The 21,813-nt window shown below is 41.6% G+C and overlaps 1 protein-coding gene across 1 annotated transcript; it reads left to right on the top strand.

The window, feature by feature from the left end:
- Positions 1-490: 490 nt before the first annotated feature.
- On the top strand, positions 491-21,156 carry LOC115794214 (glutathione hydrolase 5 proenzyme-like). The gene is made up of 12 exons (XM_030749591.1): positions 491-645; positions 5,533-5,660; positions 5,745-5,840; positions 15,368-15,545; positions 15,634-15,794; positions 16,000-16,146; positions 16,356-16,486; positions 17,815-18,005; positions 18,170-18,261; positions 20,540-20,646; positions 20,806-20,916; positions 21,015-21,156. The coding sequence occupies exons 1-12, from the start codon at positions 491-493 to the stop codon at positions 21,150-21,152; spliced, it is 1,635 nt and encodes a 544-aa protein (XP_030605451.1). The 3' UTR covers positions 21,153-21,156.
- The last annotated feature ends 657 nt before the right edge of the window (positions 21,157-21,813 follow it).

Genomic DNA, 21,813 nt, shown 5'->3' on the forward strand with positions numbered 1-21,813 from the left:
AGCAACCAAAGCAATCACCCATCTATCCATCCATCCATTATTCCTCTTCTGCTTATCCTGTTCAGGGTCGCAGGGGTCTGGAGTCTATCCCAGTCACTAGGAAGTTTTTTCTTTGAGAGAGAGAGAAGAGAGAGAAGGTAAAAAATAAAGGATATTGGACAAAGGGGATACTCCAGCAAACAGCATACATTATATACACATATCAAACAATATCTGGAAAAATAAATTTACAAGGAAAAATAAAAAAAAAAAGAAAAGAAAAATAAGACAGAAACAAAGCATGGCTACACAAACCAACAATCCTGCCATGCTGCGCCTGCATAAGCAAGCGTGAGCGCCAGCGTCCATGTCATGAAATGTACTTACTAACGAGGGTGGAAAACTGCAGCTCCGCCCACCAGAAGCCCAAGACGGATAGAGCAAGAGCCAGGACATACAGGCTGTCTGTACCCCATCGGGAGCACCAAAGACCTATTGACCACACACCCCAATGCCGACCACCCCAGAAGACGGGAGAGGGAGGTCCCAGATGAAGGCCCCCAGCCCGAGGGGCAAGGACCCCAGAGAACCAGAGGCAATGGGAAGCCAGCCCCTCCCCAGAGGCCAGCCCCCCGCGCAAGCTGGCGGCAGGACCCCAGGCCCCAGGCGCCCAAGAGGCACCTGACACCCTGCAGAAACCCCAAATTCAGTATCTCAGAAAATTACAATATTACTTAAGACCAATACAAAAAAAGGATTTTTAGAAATGTTTGCCAACTCAAAAGAATGAACATGAACCCTAACCCTAACCCTAACCCTTGTACAGCACTCAGTACTTAGTTGGGGCTTCTTTTGCCTGGATTACTGCAGCAATGCAGCGTGGCATGGAGTCAACCAGTCTATGGCACTGCTCAGGTGTTATGAGAGCCCAGGTTGCTCTGATAGCGGCCTTCAGCTCTTTTGAATTGTTGGGTCTGGCATATTGCATCTTCCTCTTCACAATAACCCATAGATTTTATATGGGGTTAAAGTCAGGCGAGTTTGCTGGCCAATTAAGAATAGGGATATCATGGTCCTTAAACCAGGTCTTTTCCTTCTGTTGAAAACTAAGAACGTGGTAATTTTTACAAAATTTGTCTTATACTGGAAAATAAACATAACTGATTAATGACACAGAAGCTCATAATGTTTGGTGTGAGCCAAGAACAGTGTGTTTGTTCTGGGTACGTCTCTATCCCTAACAGATTATCAATAACAGATGCAAGTACTCTGTCTCTGCAATGATCAGCCACTGATAGAGACTACACAATGATAGAAACAGAGACTCCGAGGTCATCTGAACACCCAGCTCCTGAAGTTCTCTGTTTTCCACATTCTGTTTTGTATATGATGTAACCAAGATTGATAAGCTGTGACTATATGAAACTCTGAGCTGAAGAAGAGAGGGTGAGCATTTCATGTCATGTTCAGTAGGACACTGGGCATGGTACTGTATGCAGTTCTGACCCAGATTAATCTGTAAACTGTGACAAAGGGGTAATTAAATTTAATAATTGGACTCCTTATTCCGTTGTTTTGTGTCATTCGTGTTCGATGAACGAACACGCAGAAACCAAGGAAAAATGACCACGTTCTTAATTTTCAACACTTCCCTTCGCCTCTCTATTAATGCGCTTGGACACAGAGCTCTGTGAACAGCCAGCCTCTTTAGCAATGACCTTTTGTGTCTTGCCCTCCTTGTGAAAGGTGTCAATGGTTGTCTATTGGACAACTGTCAAGTCAGCAGTCTTCCCCATGATTGTGTAGCCTACAGAACTAGACTGAGAGACCATCTGAAGGCCTTTGCAGGTGTTTTGAGTTAATTAGCTGATTAGAGTGTGGCACCAGGTATCTTCAATATTGAACCATTGCACAATATTCTAACTTTCTGAGATACTGAATTTGGGGATTTCATTAGTTGTCAGTTATGATCATCAAAATTAAAAGAAAAACATTTAAAATATATCAGTCTGTGTGTAATGAATGAATATAGTAGTATAGTATAGAGTAGTAGCTTATTGTTTTATTGTCTTGTTTATTTTCAATAAACCAACATTAAGTTTGAGTTTTTGTCTGCTGAGTCCTGCATTCTGCAGGATATCAGTTTCAAAATCTGATATCTTGTCTTTGTATTATTTGAAATAATCATAGGGGTGACATGATTATATTTTTCACAGCTTACCTTTTTGTGGAAAAGTGGTTTTAACATCTGAAATATAAATACCTGTTCATGTATGGCATTATATAGCAGCTCGTATATCCATATATTAAATAAAATATGAATATCCATGCAAAACATCCTCAAAACTTTCCTTTCGTTACCTTGTGTATATAATATCTGTCTAGTTCTGTTCTTTGTTGTGTTCTTGCCTATGTTTTCCACAAGCTGTGTGCCTCTTAGTTTTTGTATTTCCTTTAGATATGATAATATCTGTCCATCTTAATGACACAGAGGGAGAAAGCCAAGTTAAATATATATACACACACACACATATAAAGCCCACTTTAAGTTGTTGTCATGTATACTGCTGCCAGCGTACAATTCAGGCTTGAGTTACACCTCCCTAAAGAAAAAATCATAATAAATAAATAAAAACAGTCTAGCTTATACTCTAGTGTGGATGCAGACATGGACACCTGGAGACACAAGGGCTGAGTAGTTGTTCCTGTACTTGTTTGCAGTTCATTGCCTGTAGCACCTGTGTATTTGGGTGCACTGACACAGAACATCACTCATGTTCATCCTTAGACAAGGCCAGATAATTTCATTAAATGAGCTTCCCATAATCCCATAACAGCACTATGAAGCAGAATTCAGCAGCCATTGTGTAATGTCTTTACAGGTGTTGAATAAAGAAATGTTTGACCTTCACATAGACCAGTTGGGCAGATGGACAATCAAAAGCCACAGCTTTCAGTGCATTTATACATCAACTATGCATGTGCCAATGGTGGTGGACTTCAAACAAGTATAACAGGAATAACTACTTGGGTGTGTTGTCTCCAGCTGTTTGTGTCCACAACAAAGCAGAATCAGCAGTTGACTGTATCACAGTTTTCATTTTCCTCTATTTGAGCTCCTGGTGGTAATTGGAGCCACTCACTGTGCTGCACACACATTCTGATGGGGCAGATAATCAGTTAAGTTGTAAAATTTCAAAGGAAAATGTAGCTGCAGGGAGCAATGAGAAGGCCAATGTGAAAATTGCAAGGCAAAAAAGTTGTGAGAACAGCAAAGAACAGGCATTGAGATCTACCAGCAAGTTGTATGGCAAAACACACTGGTTAATTACAGTGCCCCCAAAGGTATAATGACATCAAATTGAAGCTATTTGCAAATTTGCAGCTAGCAGTGACATTAAAACCAACAAGACATAACTGCAATCTCACATAAATAAATAAAAAAATTATTAAAATCTGATTAACTGTTGTAGACAAATGGTTCTGCAGACCTATGAAAAGTTTTTTTTTTTTATTTGAGCCACCATATTAGCGGCTCAGTGAATTCAGTTAACATCAAAACTTGGCACTTATCAGGCTTGAGACCTCTGACAATGTTAGCAGGCAAACAAATATCATTGTAATTCAGAACATATGAGCATGTGTTATTGGTCAGAACACATGAGCAGTTATTGGTTAAAACACATTTTTACTAATTATAGCGCCCCCTAAAGGTCGAGTGTCACTAAACTTTGTGTGCTTCCTTGTGAAAGGGCCCAAAGTCTACATACCAAGTTTGGTTTTGATAAGTTAAAGTGTTGCCAAGATATGAACTCAGTTCCTGTTTGCCAGCTTTGCCACTGATTTTGATTGGCTCTGATGGGCAAGTGCTTTAGAAAATCAAAAGTCCATCTGGTAACTTTTGTGAGGCTTGACCTGAAGATACTAATGGTAGCACTGTTTCCACACAAAGTGCTCATAACTGATCTCACAGCAGTAAACGCAGAGCCAGCTGCAGAGCCACTGCTACATACAAACTCAAAGCAGTGATATGGCGACCAGAGACCATAGAATATGAATGTTTGGCAACTTCAAGATACTATGAGCAAAATAACTGGTGGCAATCCAAAGTGGGTGGGATCGGTGACAAATTTTAAGGCGAGAGACTGGAGAGACAACCAATGAAAGTCAAGAATACTGTTGACTGACATGACCTGTTAGTAAATACATTAGGGTCACCTAGATAAATGGAGCCTGAAATCTCCACAAGCATCCAGCTGGCAGCTTCAAAATGATATGTGATAAGCAAATTACTTCCAGTGTGTACACGGCTCTACAGTGGGAGAAATAAAAAAAAAATCTGGAAATTTTCTGTTTCAGCTTCTGCTGAGCCCACAGTTTTTACTCTACAGCCATCTTTTTAATCTCATCTTCAGCAAAACAGTTTATTCTCAAAGCTAACAGGTGCAAATGTTTTGATCTATGTGGATCCAAATAGAGGGAGTATCTTCTAACTGAAGCATAGAGACACTGTATTTTTAAAGAGGAATTTATCTCAATAGCATGACAGACCTCTTCAAAACAAACAAACAAAAAAAAATCACTCAAGCATGGCTAGTGGTCTGGGGGAGACTCAGGCACAGACAAAAAACACCTTACATGAACAACATGTTAATTTTCTTTATTCATTATCAATTTGGGGTAAAATACTAGCATGTTTAATCATTTGATAATGTAAACCCCCTCTCCCCACATAAACTTGGTATCACCCAACCCGCTTTCTCTACCAAGCGACGGCCTTCACCGTTTGCTAGTGGAAGCAGCTGCTGGGGAGTAGTCCGAAAAAATAAAAAGAGCCCCAAAAAGCAGACAACCAACAATTTTTCATTGTTGGTCGACAATACCCCCTTGTAAAAAGTGGAAAAATCAGAATGAGAGAAATTTAGGTGTGTCATATAATAGATTCTAAAAGTGTAAAATATTTGTTACTGTTGGAAGAAATGTGAAAAATGTAAGACTTTTCTTAATTGTAGAAGATGCAGAGTAAATACAAAGAAAGTTAAATAAATACATAGTAAAAGCATTACAATGTATTTCTAATACGGTTAACCCAAAATCTCCTCAATCCTTTTAGATGATTTAATAAATAAATAAATAAAATAAATAAATAGGCAGGGAGCTCCTGAGCTGTGTGCAAACCTGGTGATCAACTACAAGAAATGTTTTACCACTGTGCTTGCCAACAAGGGTTTCTCCACCAAGTTCTAAGTAATTTTTTGATTGTGGATCAAATACTTCTGTCACTCAATGACATGCAAATCAATTTATAACTTTTATGTAGTGTCTCTTTTTTCCTGGATTTTTGGTTGACATTCTGTCTCTCTACATTAAAATTAAACTACCATAAAAACTATAGACTGTTCATTTCTTTCCAGTATTGCTTGGTGATGTTAATTTAATTGTGAGATGCTAAAATCGTGATTGAGACTAAAATTAGATTAACTGTGCAGCCCTGGCACACGTTATACTGTAATGATAACAGTCGTATCTAAAGAGATAACTGACCTCTCTCAGGGACATTCTTCAGAAAGGCGGCTCAGCAGTAGATGGAGCCATTGCTGCGCTGCTGTGCACCTCTGTCATCAACCCACAGAGTGCGGGCATCGGCGGAGGGTGCATGTTCACTGTGATGGACAGCTCTGGTAACAAGACACCCTCACTCTTATTCTTATGGAGCATGTCAGCCGTGCAGGAGAATCAGGTAATAATATCTCATCTTTTCAAAGGTAACATAACAATCATCAGTTCCAGAGAGACTGTGCCTGCAAAGGTGAACCCTGACCTACTTAAGTCATGCCACGAGACCATGGCGCGGAAAGAAGGTAGGTTGCTTTTCTGCCATAATACTATTTACAGTCTTTCTAGTTTTTCTAGCTCTGTCCGTTGTCATATACTAGCTTTTTGGTTGCAGACTTGAGGAGTGTTGAATTTATCAGATGAGGACACAAAGTTTAAAACAGTGGTCCCCAACCTTTTTTTGCGCCACTGACCGAAAATATTTCCACGGACCGGCCTTTAAGGTGTGGCGGATAAATACGTCAAAATAAATGATACGGCAGTAATCAAAAGTGTGATATTTTCTAAGTATAATAATAAACGTGAATCCACTGTGTATTCGCAACTCTATCAGCAGCGTCCTGGTTACATCGCGCCACAGCACGAATAACAGGCTCTCTGCCCAGTGTTGCCTGATCTTGCGAGAGAAACAAGCAACCAGCTCTATAAAAAAGCCCAAAAGAAGCCCAACTGGCAACCCACAACATTGTGTAAAACTGAGGCCGCTTTTAAACAGTATACTGTAGCTCTATAGTAGTATAGCTCACTTCTTTGTTTTATCTCATTGTGTTTTGGAGCAGTAAAACCCATGGTTCTTAGCCTCATAGAAGAGAAGGGTGCACAGTTTTGCGTGTGCTTCTCTGTATTAGCATGTTGAACTAAATCAGCATGGTGAGCACATATTTCACACTTGCAAAATCTGGGGAATGCCTTTGATACGTCTCCCATTAGGACCGCAGCTACTTTCAGAGGTGTATGCGGACACATTTTTTTGGGGGGAGGGGCGACAGGAGGAGGGGAGGTAAAGGAGCACCGTTCCTCTGTTACTGATCATTTCATATGCACAGCTGTTTAATACAGAAAATACGACTACAGAAATAATTTAGTTGCATCGTTTTGACGCCCCCCCTCTTGTGCGGCGCCCCTATGCATTGCATATAGTGCATACCCACTTTTAGCACCACTGTCTCCCATCTGAGCTCGGATCCATTCTGTAAGTGCGCTCTCTTTCTGACACTCTTTATATTTTTTTTCTATATTTTCCCCACTGAGGCTCATTCTTGCGCTGCCTCCTCACTCTGGGCTGTTATAAGTGTTTGGGTGTGCGCCCGGTCAACTTGGGCAGGAGCAATAACGGGGGGCTTGGAAGGGACAAACTATCTACCACTCGTCTTTTGCTTTATTATAGGGCGGCGAGAGATATTCAAGGAGTTTCACTCGGGAAGAAAGTCAAGCCCAAATAAGCAACTCCAAGTTGAAAAACAAGCCCAAAAAACCGCAACCCGCGACTCACGAGATTTGCAAGCGACTTTAGAAAAAAAAAACAAGCCCAAAGTCGCTTATAATAAGGACTTGGAAACACTGTCTCTGCCCACAGCGCTCTCTGATCACCATGGTAACGCATAAACATGCCTTCAAAATAAGATACATCGTAAAACAAATACAGTAGAAATCGCTACAGTCGGATTAAAAAAAAAAAAAAAAAATCTGTCTAAAGTGTAAGTCGGATAAAATCTGATTCTTCCAAATATCTGACAGTTTGGGGTCTAATATCAAATTTCACTGCAATTGCTTCTGCTTCATCTCTGGATTTGCTTCCACCAATTTTATAATCTCATTTTTGGCTTATGAGTTTCTAGCTTACGCTTGCCTCCTGCGCTTGCCCTGATTGTCTCTGGTGAAATGAACTGATATAGACACTAATGCGAAATCCAGGCGTTGTTAGTGTGTGTAGTTGTGCATGAATGAGCCGATGTATGGAAGTGGGCAAGCCGAATGCCTTTATCCTAAGGGACGCCACTTTGCAATCAACCACAGGTGTGGTATGACGTCACGTAGAGAGCAAGCAAGAGGAGAGAGAAAAAGGGAGTCACTCACCGTAACCCAGGTCGGCCACATCATCTAGCTTCAAAAACACTACATCAGATTTGAAGAAACATTTGGAGTCGCAGCACGGCACAGTCAAACTTACAGAGCAAGTCCCAACAGGTGGTGCGAAGAGCTGCGGCTAATGGGGGAGGCCCCCCAGCAAACATATCTCTCATGAATGATATCAAGTTATTTTGAGTTCAGTTTTTGGCAAAGTCACTTTTATATATTTATTTTTTATCAAGGTAAAAACTGTCATTGACATTAAAAGTGTATTTTAAAACAGAAATCTGGCTCAGAAGGCTGCAGAAATCACAACAAACATAACATCACAGTTCTATAAAGATATTTTAAGTGGCCAAAAAGCAATGGATTGATTGTAATGTAGGTACAATAACACAGACTCCTAAAGATTCTTGCAAAACAGGTTATTTCTTCATTTTATGTTTAAGCCCTTCATAAATCATGTTGACTGCACTCTATTTACCAATATAAGCAAAGACATTACACATAAAGCACACAGAAACATCGAAATCACTTTTTGGCACAACACCGGCAGCTGTTGAATGTAACTAATAAAGTAACTTGTAATCTAACTTAGTTACTTCTAAAATTAATTAATCAGTAAAGTAACTAGGTTTTAAAGGAGTAATCAGTAATTGGATTACTTTTTCAAGGTAATTATGCCATCACTCACAATACAAGCTTTGATTTCACATCAAGAGTGGCTGCAGAGCCGCGGTGTCGAGAGTCAGCTTGATGGCTGGGATTGTCTTACTGCTATCCCCGGTGTTGTTACATATAAATGGTAAATAGACTAGTTCTTATATGACGCTTTTCTACTCTTGTTAAGCACTCAGATGTTTAATCGAGGTTATGTAGTTCAACCAACCTATTTCGTTAGACAGGCACGAATAGTGATGAGAGTGTAAAACTGAAGCTTTGATACATGCTTCAAACCTCGGGCTTACAACTCGATAGGACCACTGCTTTGAAACTTGCTTCAGGACGAAAAAAAATCATGTGACATATGACGTCCGAAGCAGCAACTGCTTCATTCCCAAAATGAATTACCTAACTGGTTCAGGTGATTCATTGACACCGCTTCATCTCATTACAAGTGAAGGAGTGAGAACGAGACAGTCAGCCAGGATCACACTCTCACAGATTTAACATTGTTACGGCCAACAGTAACCGCTGAATTATAAATTAAAGACAACCTTTGCTGGTAATCTCTCGCCTGTCCTTTCAACATCATGGGCTTAAATTAAAAACTTTTGCACAAAAGTGTCTTTTTTCTTCAATTTTTTTCTCCCATGTCCCTTGCGGGTCTCTGTGAAAAACAGCTGAACAAACAATGTACTTCATCGACTCCTTTGTAGCCATGGCAGCATCCATCCATCCATCCATTTTCTTCCGCTTATCCAGGGCCGGGTCGTGGGGGCAGCAGCCCAAGCAGAGAAGCCCAGACCTCCCTCTCCCCAGCCACCTCCACTCATCCGGAGGGACCTCAAGGCGTTCCCAGGCCGGCCGAGAGATACTGTATAATCTCTCCATCGTGTCCTGGGTCTACCATGGGGCCTCCTCCCGGTAGGACATGCCCGGAGCACCTCACCCAAGAGGTGCCCAGGAGGCATCCTAATCAGATGGGAGTTGAAGATCTCGCGGACTGGGGCCTCTGCCAGGCATTCCCAGCGCACCCTCACAACACGTTTAGGTGCGCCAGGTCTGTCCAGCTTCCTCCCCTGCCGCATGATGCAACTCATCACCTGGCAGTGATCAGTTGACAGCTCCGCTCCCCTCTTCAGCTCAGTGTCCAGAACATACGGCCGTAGATCTGGTGATACAATTACAAAATCGATCATCGACCTGTGACCTAGGGTGTCATGGTGACATCCTTATGTTCGAACATGGTCTTCATTATGGACAAACTGTGGTTTGCACAGAAGTCCAATAACAAGACACTATTCGGGTTCAGATCGGGCAGACCATTCCTTCCAGTCGTGCCCCTCCAGGTCTCACTGTCATTGCCCACGTGAGCGTGGAAGTCTCCCAGCAGAAGGATAGAGTCACTGGATGGGGCACCCTCCAGCACCCTGCCCAGCGACTCCAAAAAGGGTGGGTACTCTGAACTGTCATTCGGCGCATAAGTGCAAACAAAAGTCAGGACCCGTTCCATGGCATGCCATGGCAGCATGTTTTAGGTAATTTCTTGACTGTCACTTGACAACTCGAATCTAGGCTAGGCACTCCATATTTTTAATGTGCTTCTTCTTTTGCAAATCCTTTGTTGGTATGTTTTGAGTTATTGCGATGCTGGAAGACCCATCCAGTATTCTGGCTCAGGGAAGGAGGTTCTCTCAATGCAGTGACATCATCATGCACCTGCTTGACTGCGGGAATGGTGTTCTTTGAGTCATACTCAGCCTTTTTCTTGCTCTAAACATGGTTTGAATTGATGCCAGAGAATTCAATTTTGGTTCAATCTGACCATAGCACATTCTCCAAAGGCTTCTCTGAATCATTTAGACTTCTACTGAGAAACTTAAGATGGGTTTGTACATGTACTGTTTCAAAACTGTGTGTGAATTCCACTAAGTGAAAGAATACTCAAACAGCTTGCGTTATTAAGAGGATTAATTCTTGCAGTGTAGAGTTTGTGACAACTAGAAATAAAATTTTCCACAAAGAGAATGTTGAAGCCAAATATTAAAGCACAAGACAAGAAGCGTCAGCAAGTTGGGTTACCTTACTAAGCTTGAGGAGATGGAGGCTTTTGTGCAAGATGATAGTAACGCTGGAGAACTGTCTGCTAAAGAATAAAGCAAGTAATTTCCTTTAAAAAAACTCTTTGTACTATAACAACATGCTGTTGCAATAAAGCCTAAACTGCTGAAAAACCAGGAATTTCATCAGGATTACACTGAGTTCATGACAGAAACCCTAGAAAAAGCTATGCTGAGGAGATTCCCATGACAGAGACTTGCAAAGGTAGCAGCAGAACATGGCACATCTTGGATTATGGGGTCTACCACCCAACAAAGCACAAATGAGTGGTGTTTGACTTTACATTGACTAAGCATCAGTGCACCTCCCTGAACTCAGAGCTGTTGCACAGGCCAGACCTAACTAAATCCCTCATCAGTTGGGTGATGAGATTCAGACAGGAGCTGATTGCCTTCATATCTGACATTGAACCTCCCCAACCTGCAGGACATTTACACCAAGCAGTGCAGACTGAGGGCCATGAAGATCCTAAAACAGCCCAGCCACCCCGGACACTCTCTCTTCTCCCTGCTCCCATCAGGCCGGCGTTACCGCTGCCTGAGGGCTAAGACTGAAAGGTTGAAGAAGAGTTTTTACCCACAAGCCATCCGTCTGCTCAACTCTGAGCGCTAACTGGACTATTATTGCACAATGTAAATATTATAATTTATAATCTATAATTCCATGTAAAAGTGTGTATAGTGTATAGTATATAGAGTATAGTCCCCTCAATTTTAACTGCACCCTATACACCTCATTCACTCACAAACATTAACACATAGACCTACAAGTTGGGGAGGAGGAGGGGTGGATGGGTCATCTTACACCCCGATTTCTTGCGTCTCGCCCGGGGTAGGGGTCGGGTGGTTCCTTGGGGACCGGGCTGGTGGCGTCCTGGGGTCGCTGTTGGCCCTGGGGTGGTTTCCACTTGCCCCGCCTTCAGAGGGTGGGTAGCTATGGATGAATGTGTGTCTTTGTGTATTTGTCACCGTCTCCGTGAGTATGGGTGGGTGAGTGAATGTGTATGTATGGCATATCTGTGTGTGGGTAAGTATGTATGGGCATGTATGAGTATCTGTGTATAAATGTGTACACGGGTGTCTGGGTGTGTTTGTATGTATGGCTGGACCTGGGTCTGGGCCTTGTGCCTTGCCTCCTGGCCACTCCTTGCTGGTTGCCTCCTCCCCCCTACCCCCCTGGGAGGGGGGTGCCTCGGGGTTCCTGGGTGGGGCTGGGTGTTCTGGCGTGGGTACTGGCCTGCCCCCCTTGGGGGTGCGGTGCGGGGCTGCGTTGGCTTCTTCGGCGTGGGGGGGGGCTCTGTGGAGGGTCGGGCGGTCCTTGGGTGCCGTGGGCCCGGGAGCCCTGCCGCCGGCCAGTGCAGGGGGCTGGCCGCTGGGGGGGGGCTGGCTTCTCATCGCCTTGGGTTCCCTGGAGCCCTCGCTCCTCGACTGGGGGGGCTCCGTCTGAGACCACCCTCTCCCGTCTGCTGGGGTAGGTGTGCGGTTGTCTTTGGACTGAGTGGCCGGGGGTCTTCCTGGCTCTTGGTGGGCTGCTGGTGGCCTGGGGTTCCGGGGGCTTTCCGTACCTGCCTCTGGCTTCTGATGGGTGGAGCTGCAGCGTTTTGCCCTCATTGGTAAGTACGTTCCATGACACAGACACAAACATGACACAGACACAAACGCCCACTCAATCACAACTCAACAAAATTGTTGGTGTGCGTAACATGCTTTGTTAGTTTTGTTTTTCACACACAAATTTATTTTTGCAAGTATTGATAGTATTTTTTTATATGTTAAAGTGATGAAGTATCTGATTAATAGACTTGTGCTCTTTCCCCTTTTTTTTTTTTTTTTTCTTTTTGCTCCCTTTCTCTCTCCCTTTTTCTTCTCTTTATTTTCCTCTTCTTCAGCCTGTCAGCTCTGGCTGTTACATAGTATGTGGAAAAATAACTCAGATAAATAAAATAAAGGGTTAAAACAACAACAAGAAGAGCCTATTGAGAACCTATAGAGCTCATCTTGAAATAGCAAATATGTTTGGCACAACAACGCATTCAGATCACAGTTCTGCTTGCAAGATCTACCAGACATGACAGGCTAAAGAAAAAAAAAAAAAAAAAAAAAAAAAAAAAAAAAAAAAAAAAGAGTATAGTGTATAGTGTGAATTACTTATTTTTATTTTTATTCTTCTTATTTATATGTGTGTGTGTATATATGGTTGCAGGTACAAAATACATTTCACTGTGCATTGTACTGTGTATAACTGTGCATGTGACAAATAAACACTATCTTATCTTATCTTATCTTGAAGCATGGTTCATTATGTCAGAGTTCCTTCCAAAAATATTGATAGGCAGAGATTTTTTGTGTTACTTTGTGCATCCAGAACTGGTAAACATAACATGCAAAATATTATTTCGAACATACCATCAATCCATCCATTTTCTTTGGCTTATCTGGGGCCGGGTCACAGAGGCAGCAGCCTAAGTGTAACAATGCCTATTCTTTGTTAATTGTGTTTACGGTTCACAGTTGTCTCTACCTGTTATGTTCATGTTTATTTATATAGAATTTCACAAAATTATTCATTTATTTAACTTACCTGATGTGGTTGTATAACTCCGGTTGGTGTGCGGAACATTTCTTTTGTTACTGTTTTTGGTACCCCTACGTTTGGTTTTCTGTTTCGCGCTCGCCCTCCCCCTTTTTCCTGTGGCATTCGGCGGGAGCGGTGAGCGAAAGTTTAGGAAGTTTAGGGATCATAAATCCAGCTATACTAGACAATAATGTCTTTGTGTGTTTTGTTTGTGTAGGGGCTTAAAGTGATCATCGCCAACCAAGTTGTGATGTTTTATTACTGTTTTGTCAGGTATGTTTTGTATAATCGATTGTTGTGTTCAATGTGTTGCTGTGTGCGCCCCTTTTTCCTGTGGCATTCGGCAGGAGCAGGGCTTAAAGCAATCATCGCCAACCGAGTTGTGATGTTTTATTACTGTTTCGTCAGCGAATAAACGGAGATCGCCTCCAAAACATGTCGGTGGCCTGATCATCATTAATTAACACAACGCAGAGAACGGAAGAAGAAGCCACTGGTTACATAACCAGAGAGACCCAGATCTTCCACTCCCTAGCCACCTCCTCCAGCTCATCCAGGGAACACTGAGGCATTCCTCCCAATAGGGCATGGTGAGAAAACCTCACCCAAGAGGTGCACAGGAGGCATCCTAATCAGATGCCTGAATCACCTCATCTGGCTCCTTTCGATGTGGAGGAGTATTGGGTTTACTCTGAGCCCTTCCTGAATGGCTGCGTTCCTCATCTTATCTCTGAGGGAGAGGCCAGCAACCCTCGGGAGGAAGCTAATTTCCACTGTTTCTGTCTGGAATCTTGTTTTTTTCCATCACTACCCAAAGCTTGTGACCACAGGTGATGGTAGGGACATAGATTGACCGGTAAATCAGCAGCTTCGCTTTCACGCTCAGCTCTCTCTTTACCACAACAGGCTGGTACAGGGTCTGCATCACTGCAGCCGCAGCCCTGATCCATCTGTCAATTTCCCGCTCTCATCTCCCCTGACATGTGACCAAGACACTGAGATACTTAAACTCCCCCACTTGGGGTGTGCAACTCATCCCCAAAGCGGAGTGGGCACTTCACACTTTTACAGCTAAGGACCATGGCCTCAAACTTAGGCCCTGCTTAGACGAGAACATCTTCAGATGAAATCTGCTAAGTTTTGATGTGTTTCCTGTTTAAATGAGAAAGGTGTGAAAACGATACTTTTTTAAAATGGGCTCCAGAGTGGAGCATTTCTGAAATACTCCAGTCTCCGTTTCCATGTAAACGGGTGAAAACACTACTTTTTGAAAACAGGAGCAACAGCACATACACACTATGGTTGTGGCTCCTATATCCAGACTGCCAACTTGTGGCCTTGCAATAGGAACTGCAGCATTTTCAACGTCTTGCATTTCTGTGTAAACAGAGATTGTTTCCAAAATGTTTCTGTCTGAACGAATCACTTTTCCACTGAAAATGCTCTTGTGTAAATGGGGCTTTAGAGGTGCTAATTTGCATGCCTGTCGCTTCACACTTGGCTTTGAATTACTCCAGCGTGAGCTGGAGGCCACCACCTGATGAAGCCAACAGGACCACTTTATCCCGAAAAAGCAGAGATGAGATTCGGAGGCCACCTTCTGGCCTCAGAAGGTGGTTTCTGAGGAAACCTTTTGTCACTTAGCTTTGCTTAGAAATTCTGTCCATTATAAACAAAATCGGTGACAAAAGGCAGCACCCACAAGAAAAAAGTCCGACTTATTACCAACAGACCAAGCTCTCGCTGCAGTTGTACAGGGACTGAATGGCACGTAAGAATGGGTCAGACACTCCATATTCTGCGCAGGATGCCCCAAGGGATGTGGTCAAATACCTTCTCCAGGTACACAAAGCACACACTTATGACCCAGGACCAGGACAAAAGGTTCAATGAATGGACAAACTCTCATTTCCAGCACCCTGCCATAGACATTCCCGGGGAGGCTGAGTAGTGTTATCCCCGATAGGTGATAGGTGAAAGATGGGGACCACCACCCCAGTCTCCTAATCCAGTGGTATTGCCCCATATTTCCACATGATGTTGCAGAGGCAAGTCAACCAAGACAACCCTACAACAAAGCCCCTGAGATCACTGGGACACATAAACCCACCATGATAAGGTGGTGATTTAACGAGGTAACCAACACAATATATAAAAAGTACACTGTTTACTTCTGAAATGTAGTAGGCTATGAATCAATAAAATTTTTTTTAACTATATAGCACCAAATTATAACAAATGTCATCTCTGGGCATTAAAGTCTGAGACAATACGGTGTACTCAATACATGAGTGAATGTATAGTTTACTTTCCAGTACTGACTATCCATTACTCATCTAACCAGACAGCAGATGGATCGGGGTACCCGGGGAAATTCGAGGTTATGCAGAGGCACACAGGATTTATGGGAAGTTGCCGTGGGCCACCCTCTTTGAGCCGACCATCCGACTGGCCAGAGAAGGGTTCCCTATTCCTTATGTCCAAGGTCTACAGATCCCACGCATTGCTAATACATCACTACGGTATGAAATACACCCACAAGGTGAGTTCAAAATTATGAGGAGCAAACAATGAATATTTCAGCTTTCCCTCACTGTGTTTGTCCTTTAGGAAGTTATATTCAGATGAGAACGGGAACCTGCTTAAAATCGGTGATATTGTGAAATTTGAGAAACTGGCTGATACTTTGGAGATGATTGCAAAGCAGGGGCCAGATGTGTTTTACAAAGGAAGCATAGCAGAGAATTTAATCCGTGACATACAGCAAGCAGGTATCATCAGACAGGTTTCATCCTGCTCTCTTTTCTGATCATTTTCTATATCTGCCAGACACAATGATCTAATTACAAATGAATAAATCAATTGGCTCTGCAAAGCTCTGCCATGATCCCTCACAGGCTACACTGTGAGCTACTCTGATTAAAGGTCTTGATTATAAGATGCGTTAGCAGAACCATTTGTTTCAATGTGTTTCAGGAGGAACACTCACACTGCAGGACTTGGCATCATATAAAGTTACAGTGACTGATGCGTGGACTGTTCCTTTGGGAGAGTACCAGATGTACTTCCCCCCACCCCCTGCAGGAGGAGCCATCCTTAGCCTCATCCTCAACATCATGAAAGGTTCCTGTTAGACACTGACTGCAGAGCTGCTGCTCACCTACACTTTGAAATCACAAAATTAAGTTTTCTAGATAAATTAACTATGTTGCACTGAGCTGTTCAAATAAATCAATATACTGTTTCATTCAAGAAACAAATCTTAACAAGTGTGAAACACTGAGAATGTTTTTTATGTATATAAAAGAAATAACATATGTTTATATTTTCAGGATATAATATGAGTTCAGAACCTAAGACAACTGACGAAAAGATTTTATTTTATCACCGTTATACTGAAGCTTTAAAATTTGCCAATGGATTAAAGAAATATATCCGAGATCCAAAGTTCAACCCAGATAAAGTAAGTTTCATGAAATACTACCAAGAAATTTTTCACCTGCTTTTGTTGCATAGAATACAATTTTTTTTAGTAGTTACATTAAGTTATGGCTCAAACAGTGGTGGAAGAAGTATTTAGATCCTTGACTAGAATAAAAGTAGAAATACTGCAGTGCAAAACATTAAATACAGATGTGTAAAATATTGAAAAGTAAAGGTCCTGGCTTCAAAAAGGGAATATTATTTGCATTGTTATCAAAATCTACTAATAAATTGATCTATTTTGCTTTATAGCTTTTGCCTGTTCACCAGAATGTTTAAAAAATTGGAATCTGTAGAGAAACTAGAAGTTTAAGGCCCTTTTATATAGAAAGCAGCATACGCTGTGCTCACCACTCGGTTGAGTGAATGGCCTAAAATTTGTTTTGCGTTGGCCGCTGCGCTCTGCCAATACAATCTAAGTTTTTGCAGTTGGTAATGCACTGCATGCACCCGCCTGTCTTTATCCTGCATATTCCATTGGTTGCGCACATTCATGCCACACTCTGCTGTGCTGTCCTGTGTTAAAGTTCAATTGTGTTGAATTTTATCATTGCACTCTCAAGTGCCCCTGACTGGCACACTTTGTCCAATACAGCTGGAAACTGTGCACAGCACAAGCCAAAGAATGGGTTTCAGAGCACAGCTATGGCATTTTTGCATTATTTGAAAGACTATGCAGGCTCTCTGAATTCAGTGAGTCTTGTTATATTTACTGTCCTCCTTTGTGCTGTTAAGACTATCATGTATGTGTAAAGTTGAGTTGTAGTCACCTAAAGTAGGGGAAGGCACTTGTGTTTACCCCTTAAAATTCAATGACATGGTTTGACTTGTGTAGGTTTAACTTCGAGTGAAGGTTTTCTGTTGTGTTTTGTATTTATGTTGTATATGTATTTACATTAGTAATTGGTTATGGTGTGAACAGATCTCGGGTTTTTTGCATTTTTTTGAGCATTAGAGCAGTCTGACTGTGCAGTGAATTGGCTGGGATGTCCACTCCTAGAAAGTTTGTGACATTGTGGTAACACACACCTGAATGCTCCAGACCATCAAACTGCCAAAACATCTGCTGTTATACAGGTGCTCACACTTGCTGATGATCAGTTAATAAACTGCATTTGGTTAGGAGGACCTGGCTGCTATTTACCCTCTAAATTCTTATGGAACCAGTAAGGGTGCATGTTTTTCACAGGACTGCATAGAGCCCAGTTAAGATTTATGAGTAACTTTAAGTATTTTAGTATTTAATATTTTTTAATACATTTTTTAATGGATATTCCTGTATTTTCTCTGTTTTTTGATGCTCTGTAGTTCATACAGATGGCAAAGAATTTCACAGAGGATAGTTTTGCCAACCTCATTTGGAAAAACATAATTGATGAGACTCATGATGACGAGTACTACAACCGCACTGCGTATGTTGACAGCATCGGTACCACACATGTGTCTGTGTTGGCTGAAGATGGATCTACTGTGTCTGTCACCAGCACCATCAATGCCATGTCAGTATCCGGATGGTTCTGTTCCACTGTTAGGAACCAAATCTTACTGTTTATTTGAATCTGAAGGATTGAAAAGCTTTAAAATATTTTGCAGAAACAAATTTTTAGAATATTTCTCTACTCCAAGGACTATGTTGGTTATAATTAATATTTTTTGTTTATAGATTTGGCTCCAAGGTCTTCTCTCCAAGTACTGGAATCATCCTCAACAACCAGCTGTCTGACTTCTGTGGAAGAAATGGTAGCATCTCTTCTGGTAAAGGACCAGCAGGATGCATTTTATATTTAATATTTGCAAAATACAAGCAATCAGGGCAGAGCATTGTGAAGATGCCGAGGCACAGTGAGGATTCTTTGAAAAATAATGCCACAAAGAGTATTTTTTTCCAGTAATTATTTTCAATATAGGACATATTTATGTTCTGTAAGTATGTGAGTTCACATATCCACATAAGCCTTTCGTAACATTATGACACAGAATCCTCAGATTCAGGAAATAAAAATGTCACCCACTTTGGAGATGCTAGTCTAGGAGGCCACTCACTCAGTTTTTAATTATTATGAATATGTGTGCCTCACATATACTACTGCCTCACAGCTAGAATGACGTGTAGAAGGTCTGGGTTCGATTCCACCTTGGCCCGGGCCTCTTGCTGTGTGGAGTTTGCATGTGTCTGCGTGGGTTTCCCTCCCACAGTCCAAAGACAGGCAGTTACTGGGGTTAGGTTAATTGGTCACTCTAAATTGCCCATAAGTGTGAATGTGAGTGTGAATGGTTGTCTGTCTCTCTGTGTTAGCCCTGCAAGAGGCTGCGACCTGTGCAGGGTGTACCCTGCCTCTTGCGCTATGTCAGCTTGAAGTTGCAGATGAATTGACGATAGAAATTGGCAAAGCCTAGGAAGCATTGCAGGTGTTTCCAGGTGGGTGGAACTGGCCAGTTAACTACTGCTTGGACCTTCACTGGATCTGTTTTGATTTGTCCATTTGCAGTAAACAGAGAATTCACTCTTTTTCACCTTGAGTGTTGAAAGCCATCTTCCATTCATTGCCCACCTTATTAATCTGGATGATACACGTGATAAATCAGGCAGTTCTGAAAGCTTGGCAGGTGAGCAAGTTTTGACAGGTGAGGTTACAGACTTGAATTTATGTTGGAGACAGAATAAACTCCAGTCAATTATACTGTTGCGACTCCAGACAATATTTGGGTTTTGTTTACTGATCCAAAAGTGACCAAGAATTAGGGGAGTTTATGTGTCCAGCTTTATGTGTTCAAAAACACATAAAGCTGGATTTGTTCAGTGTGGTTACCTGAAAGTGTGAAAGAGAATGAGAGAGCTCTGTTGGTTATTTTCAAGAGATGAGATCCATTCAGGGCTGAGACCTGGAGAGGCTCAGGCAACTGTTCCAGGGGAATAGTGAATTCCTCAGCTAAAAATGTCTGATCAAGGAAACATTGTCATTGTTTATTCTGCTTGCTAGTACCCCCACCTTTACTGCTGGGTCCTGTCTTTTAACTTCCGTAGGCATTACATTTTTTTTTTTATGCCCCCGAGCTCTCCCACATTGCATGGGTTCACCCTCATCTCCTAACCTACAGTTTCTTCTGTTGAGCCTCTCCGAGGAAACTCCTCTGGAGCAGGAAACAGCTCACCGTGGTGAAACCTGGGAGTTACAGTTAGCAGCTGGATGGTGTTCCCAAATGTGATCAATCTTATATTCATAGAAATAAGAGAATCCAATGAGTCAGGGAGATCTTTGGCAGCCAATTCACTTCTCATACGTAGTCCATGCAAAAAGTACCTTTTCCTTTCACCCTGCTTCTTCAGTCAAAATCGAGAAGTCAACAGAATAATCCGCCACACTCCACTTACCATGCTATTTACACAATTTATGAGCATCTGTGTTTGGCTTTGTTGTTTAAACACCAAAGAACATTGAGTCAGAAATCCTCCACTTTTCTCCAACTTACCAGTGAAGACTTCAGGAATAGGCAGATACCTCTCCGAGGGTTCAATTAGTGGTTGAGGCTGCTGAGCTGCAATAGATGGCTGAGGCCGAGGTGTGGGAGAGACATTAGTCTGAGAAGCAGATACTGTAGATGTGACATACCTTTGAGTTTTACAATCCTTTGCATAATGGTGTTAATTTAAAAAAAAATCTAATTCTGAGCATTTTGTGGCTGATATTGTTTTGGAAAACTATAAATAAAAAGAAATTATAATATCATTACGATTATTTTGTAATAGCAGTAGTGTATGCAGTATTAATATATTCTAAGACAGTCCGACCTTCATTTTTCCCGCACGCGTAGTCAGAGGCACTATTTAATTTGCTTGTGGAAAATGTACAATTGTGGGTATAAAAATAATGTTTAATCACTGATTTGTGAGTGAAATGTTTCTACAGATGAATTACACACAGATTTGTGTGTATATGCTGTTTCTGGATGAGGCCCAATTATTTTGTTCTTGTTCTTCTAACAGTGATGAGTCTGATTGTAGCTTTCTCCTGTATTTTGCTGTATTTCTCAGGGGAGCGTCCTCCCTCCTCTACAGCCCCAGCTGTGCTTAAGTCTCAGTCAAAGACACTGGTGATTGGAGGGTCTGGGGGGAGTTGGATCACAACTGGAATGGCCTTGGTATTTGTAATCAGTAATCACACAAAGTGCCATTAAGATAAAATGTTTTTATCTTTGTTGCTATAGCAAGCATAGTCACAAGTTACTTCACCCTAATTCATCCTATAATCATCATGGTCACATCTTGACCATGTATGTATTTTTCTATTTCTCTCCAAGGCGATCCTGAACCACCTTTGGTTTGGAAAGAGCCTTAATGAGGCAATCGATGCACCAGTTGTTTATGTCGACCCTGAAAATGAAGTAAAGTTTGAACTCAGGAGTGAAAAGGTAACATTCAGTGTATTTATTTGATATAATAAGAAATTATGCTGCTTTTGTTCCATGTCTCTTCTCTTCTCTTCTCTTCTCTTCTCTTCTCTTCTCAGGACCTAATTGATGCTCTTGAAGCTAAGGGACATAAAATAGCAAAATTCTATAATGTAGTTAACGCTGTGGAGAAGGACGGCAGCTGTATTTCTGCATGGTCTGATGAAAGAAAAAAAGGCAAAGCAGCTGGTTACTGAGACCAAGAGTCAGTGATGTTATACAGCATGGTTTTAAGGTTACAGACACTCCTGAATCCACAAAATCACAAAATCTGCAACAGCTAGCTAGTCTCTGCACTGCTGGAAGATCATTAAAAATGGTGCTGTAAAGATGATCAAGAATAAACAATAACCTGACTGTGTCTGACCTCCTTTCACTCTTCAGCTTATTTGTGCACATTCTGATCTCTCTTATACCATTTTTTTTACAGGGTTCTGTTGTAAAAGTGAGGTTATAACACATCATTCTCCATCCACATACATCAGTAACTTGACAGTATAGTCATGTTTCAATTGTATCTAAAAAAGCTTAGGTATACTGAAAGCAAAGTTCAGTGATGAAATCACTTATTCCCAAAATGTAATTATAAATTGAAAGAGAACATATAATTTGTGAAAAGTGTTATATTTTTTTGAAAATTTTTAAGATATTGATTTATTGAGTGAACTTATGAAACAAAATAATGGCCAAATTGTTATCTTAAATGTTGATATTGGCCCTGAATTTCACAATCCTACGCCCTTAAAAATATTTGCTCATTTTGATATTTTACAGTTTGATAATCTTTCACGTAGACTGTAGATTAAAGAACATAACTCCCAGGTTAGTTAAGTGAAACCTGTGACTAAGTGCCTTAAA

The sequence above is a fragment of the Archocentrus centrarchus genome, chromosome 16 (genome assembly GCF_007364275.1).
Source record: "Archocentrus centrarchus isolate MPI-CPG fArcCen1 chromosome 16, fArcCen1, whole genome shotgun sequence".
Classification (NCBI taxonomy): Eukaryota; Metazoa; Chordata; class Actinopteri; order Cichliformes; family Cichlidae; genus Archocentrus; species Archocentrus centrarchus.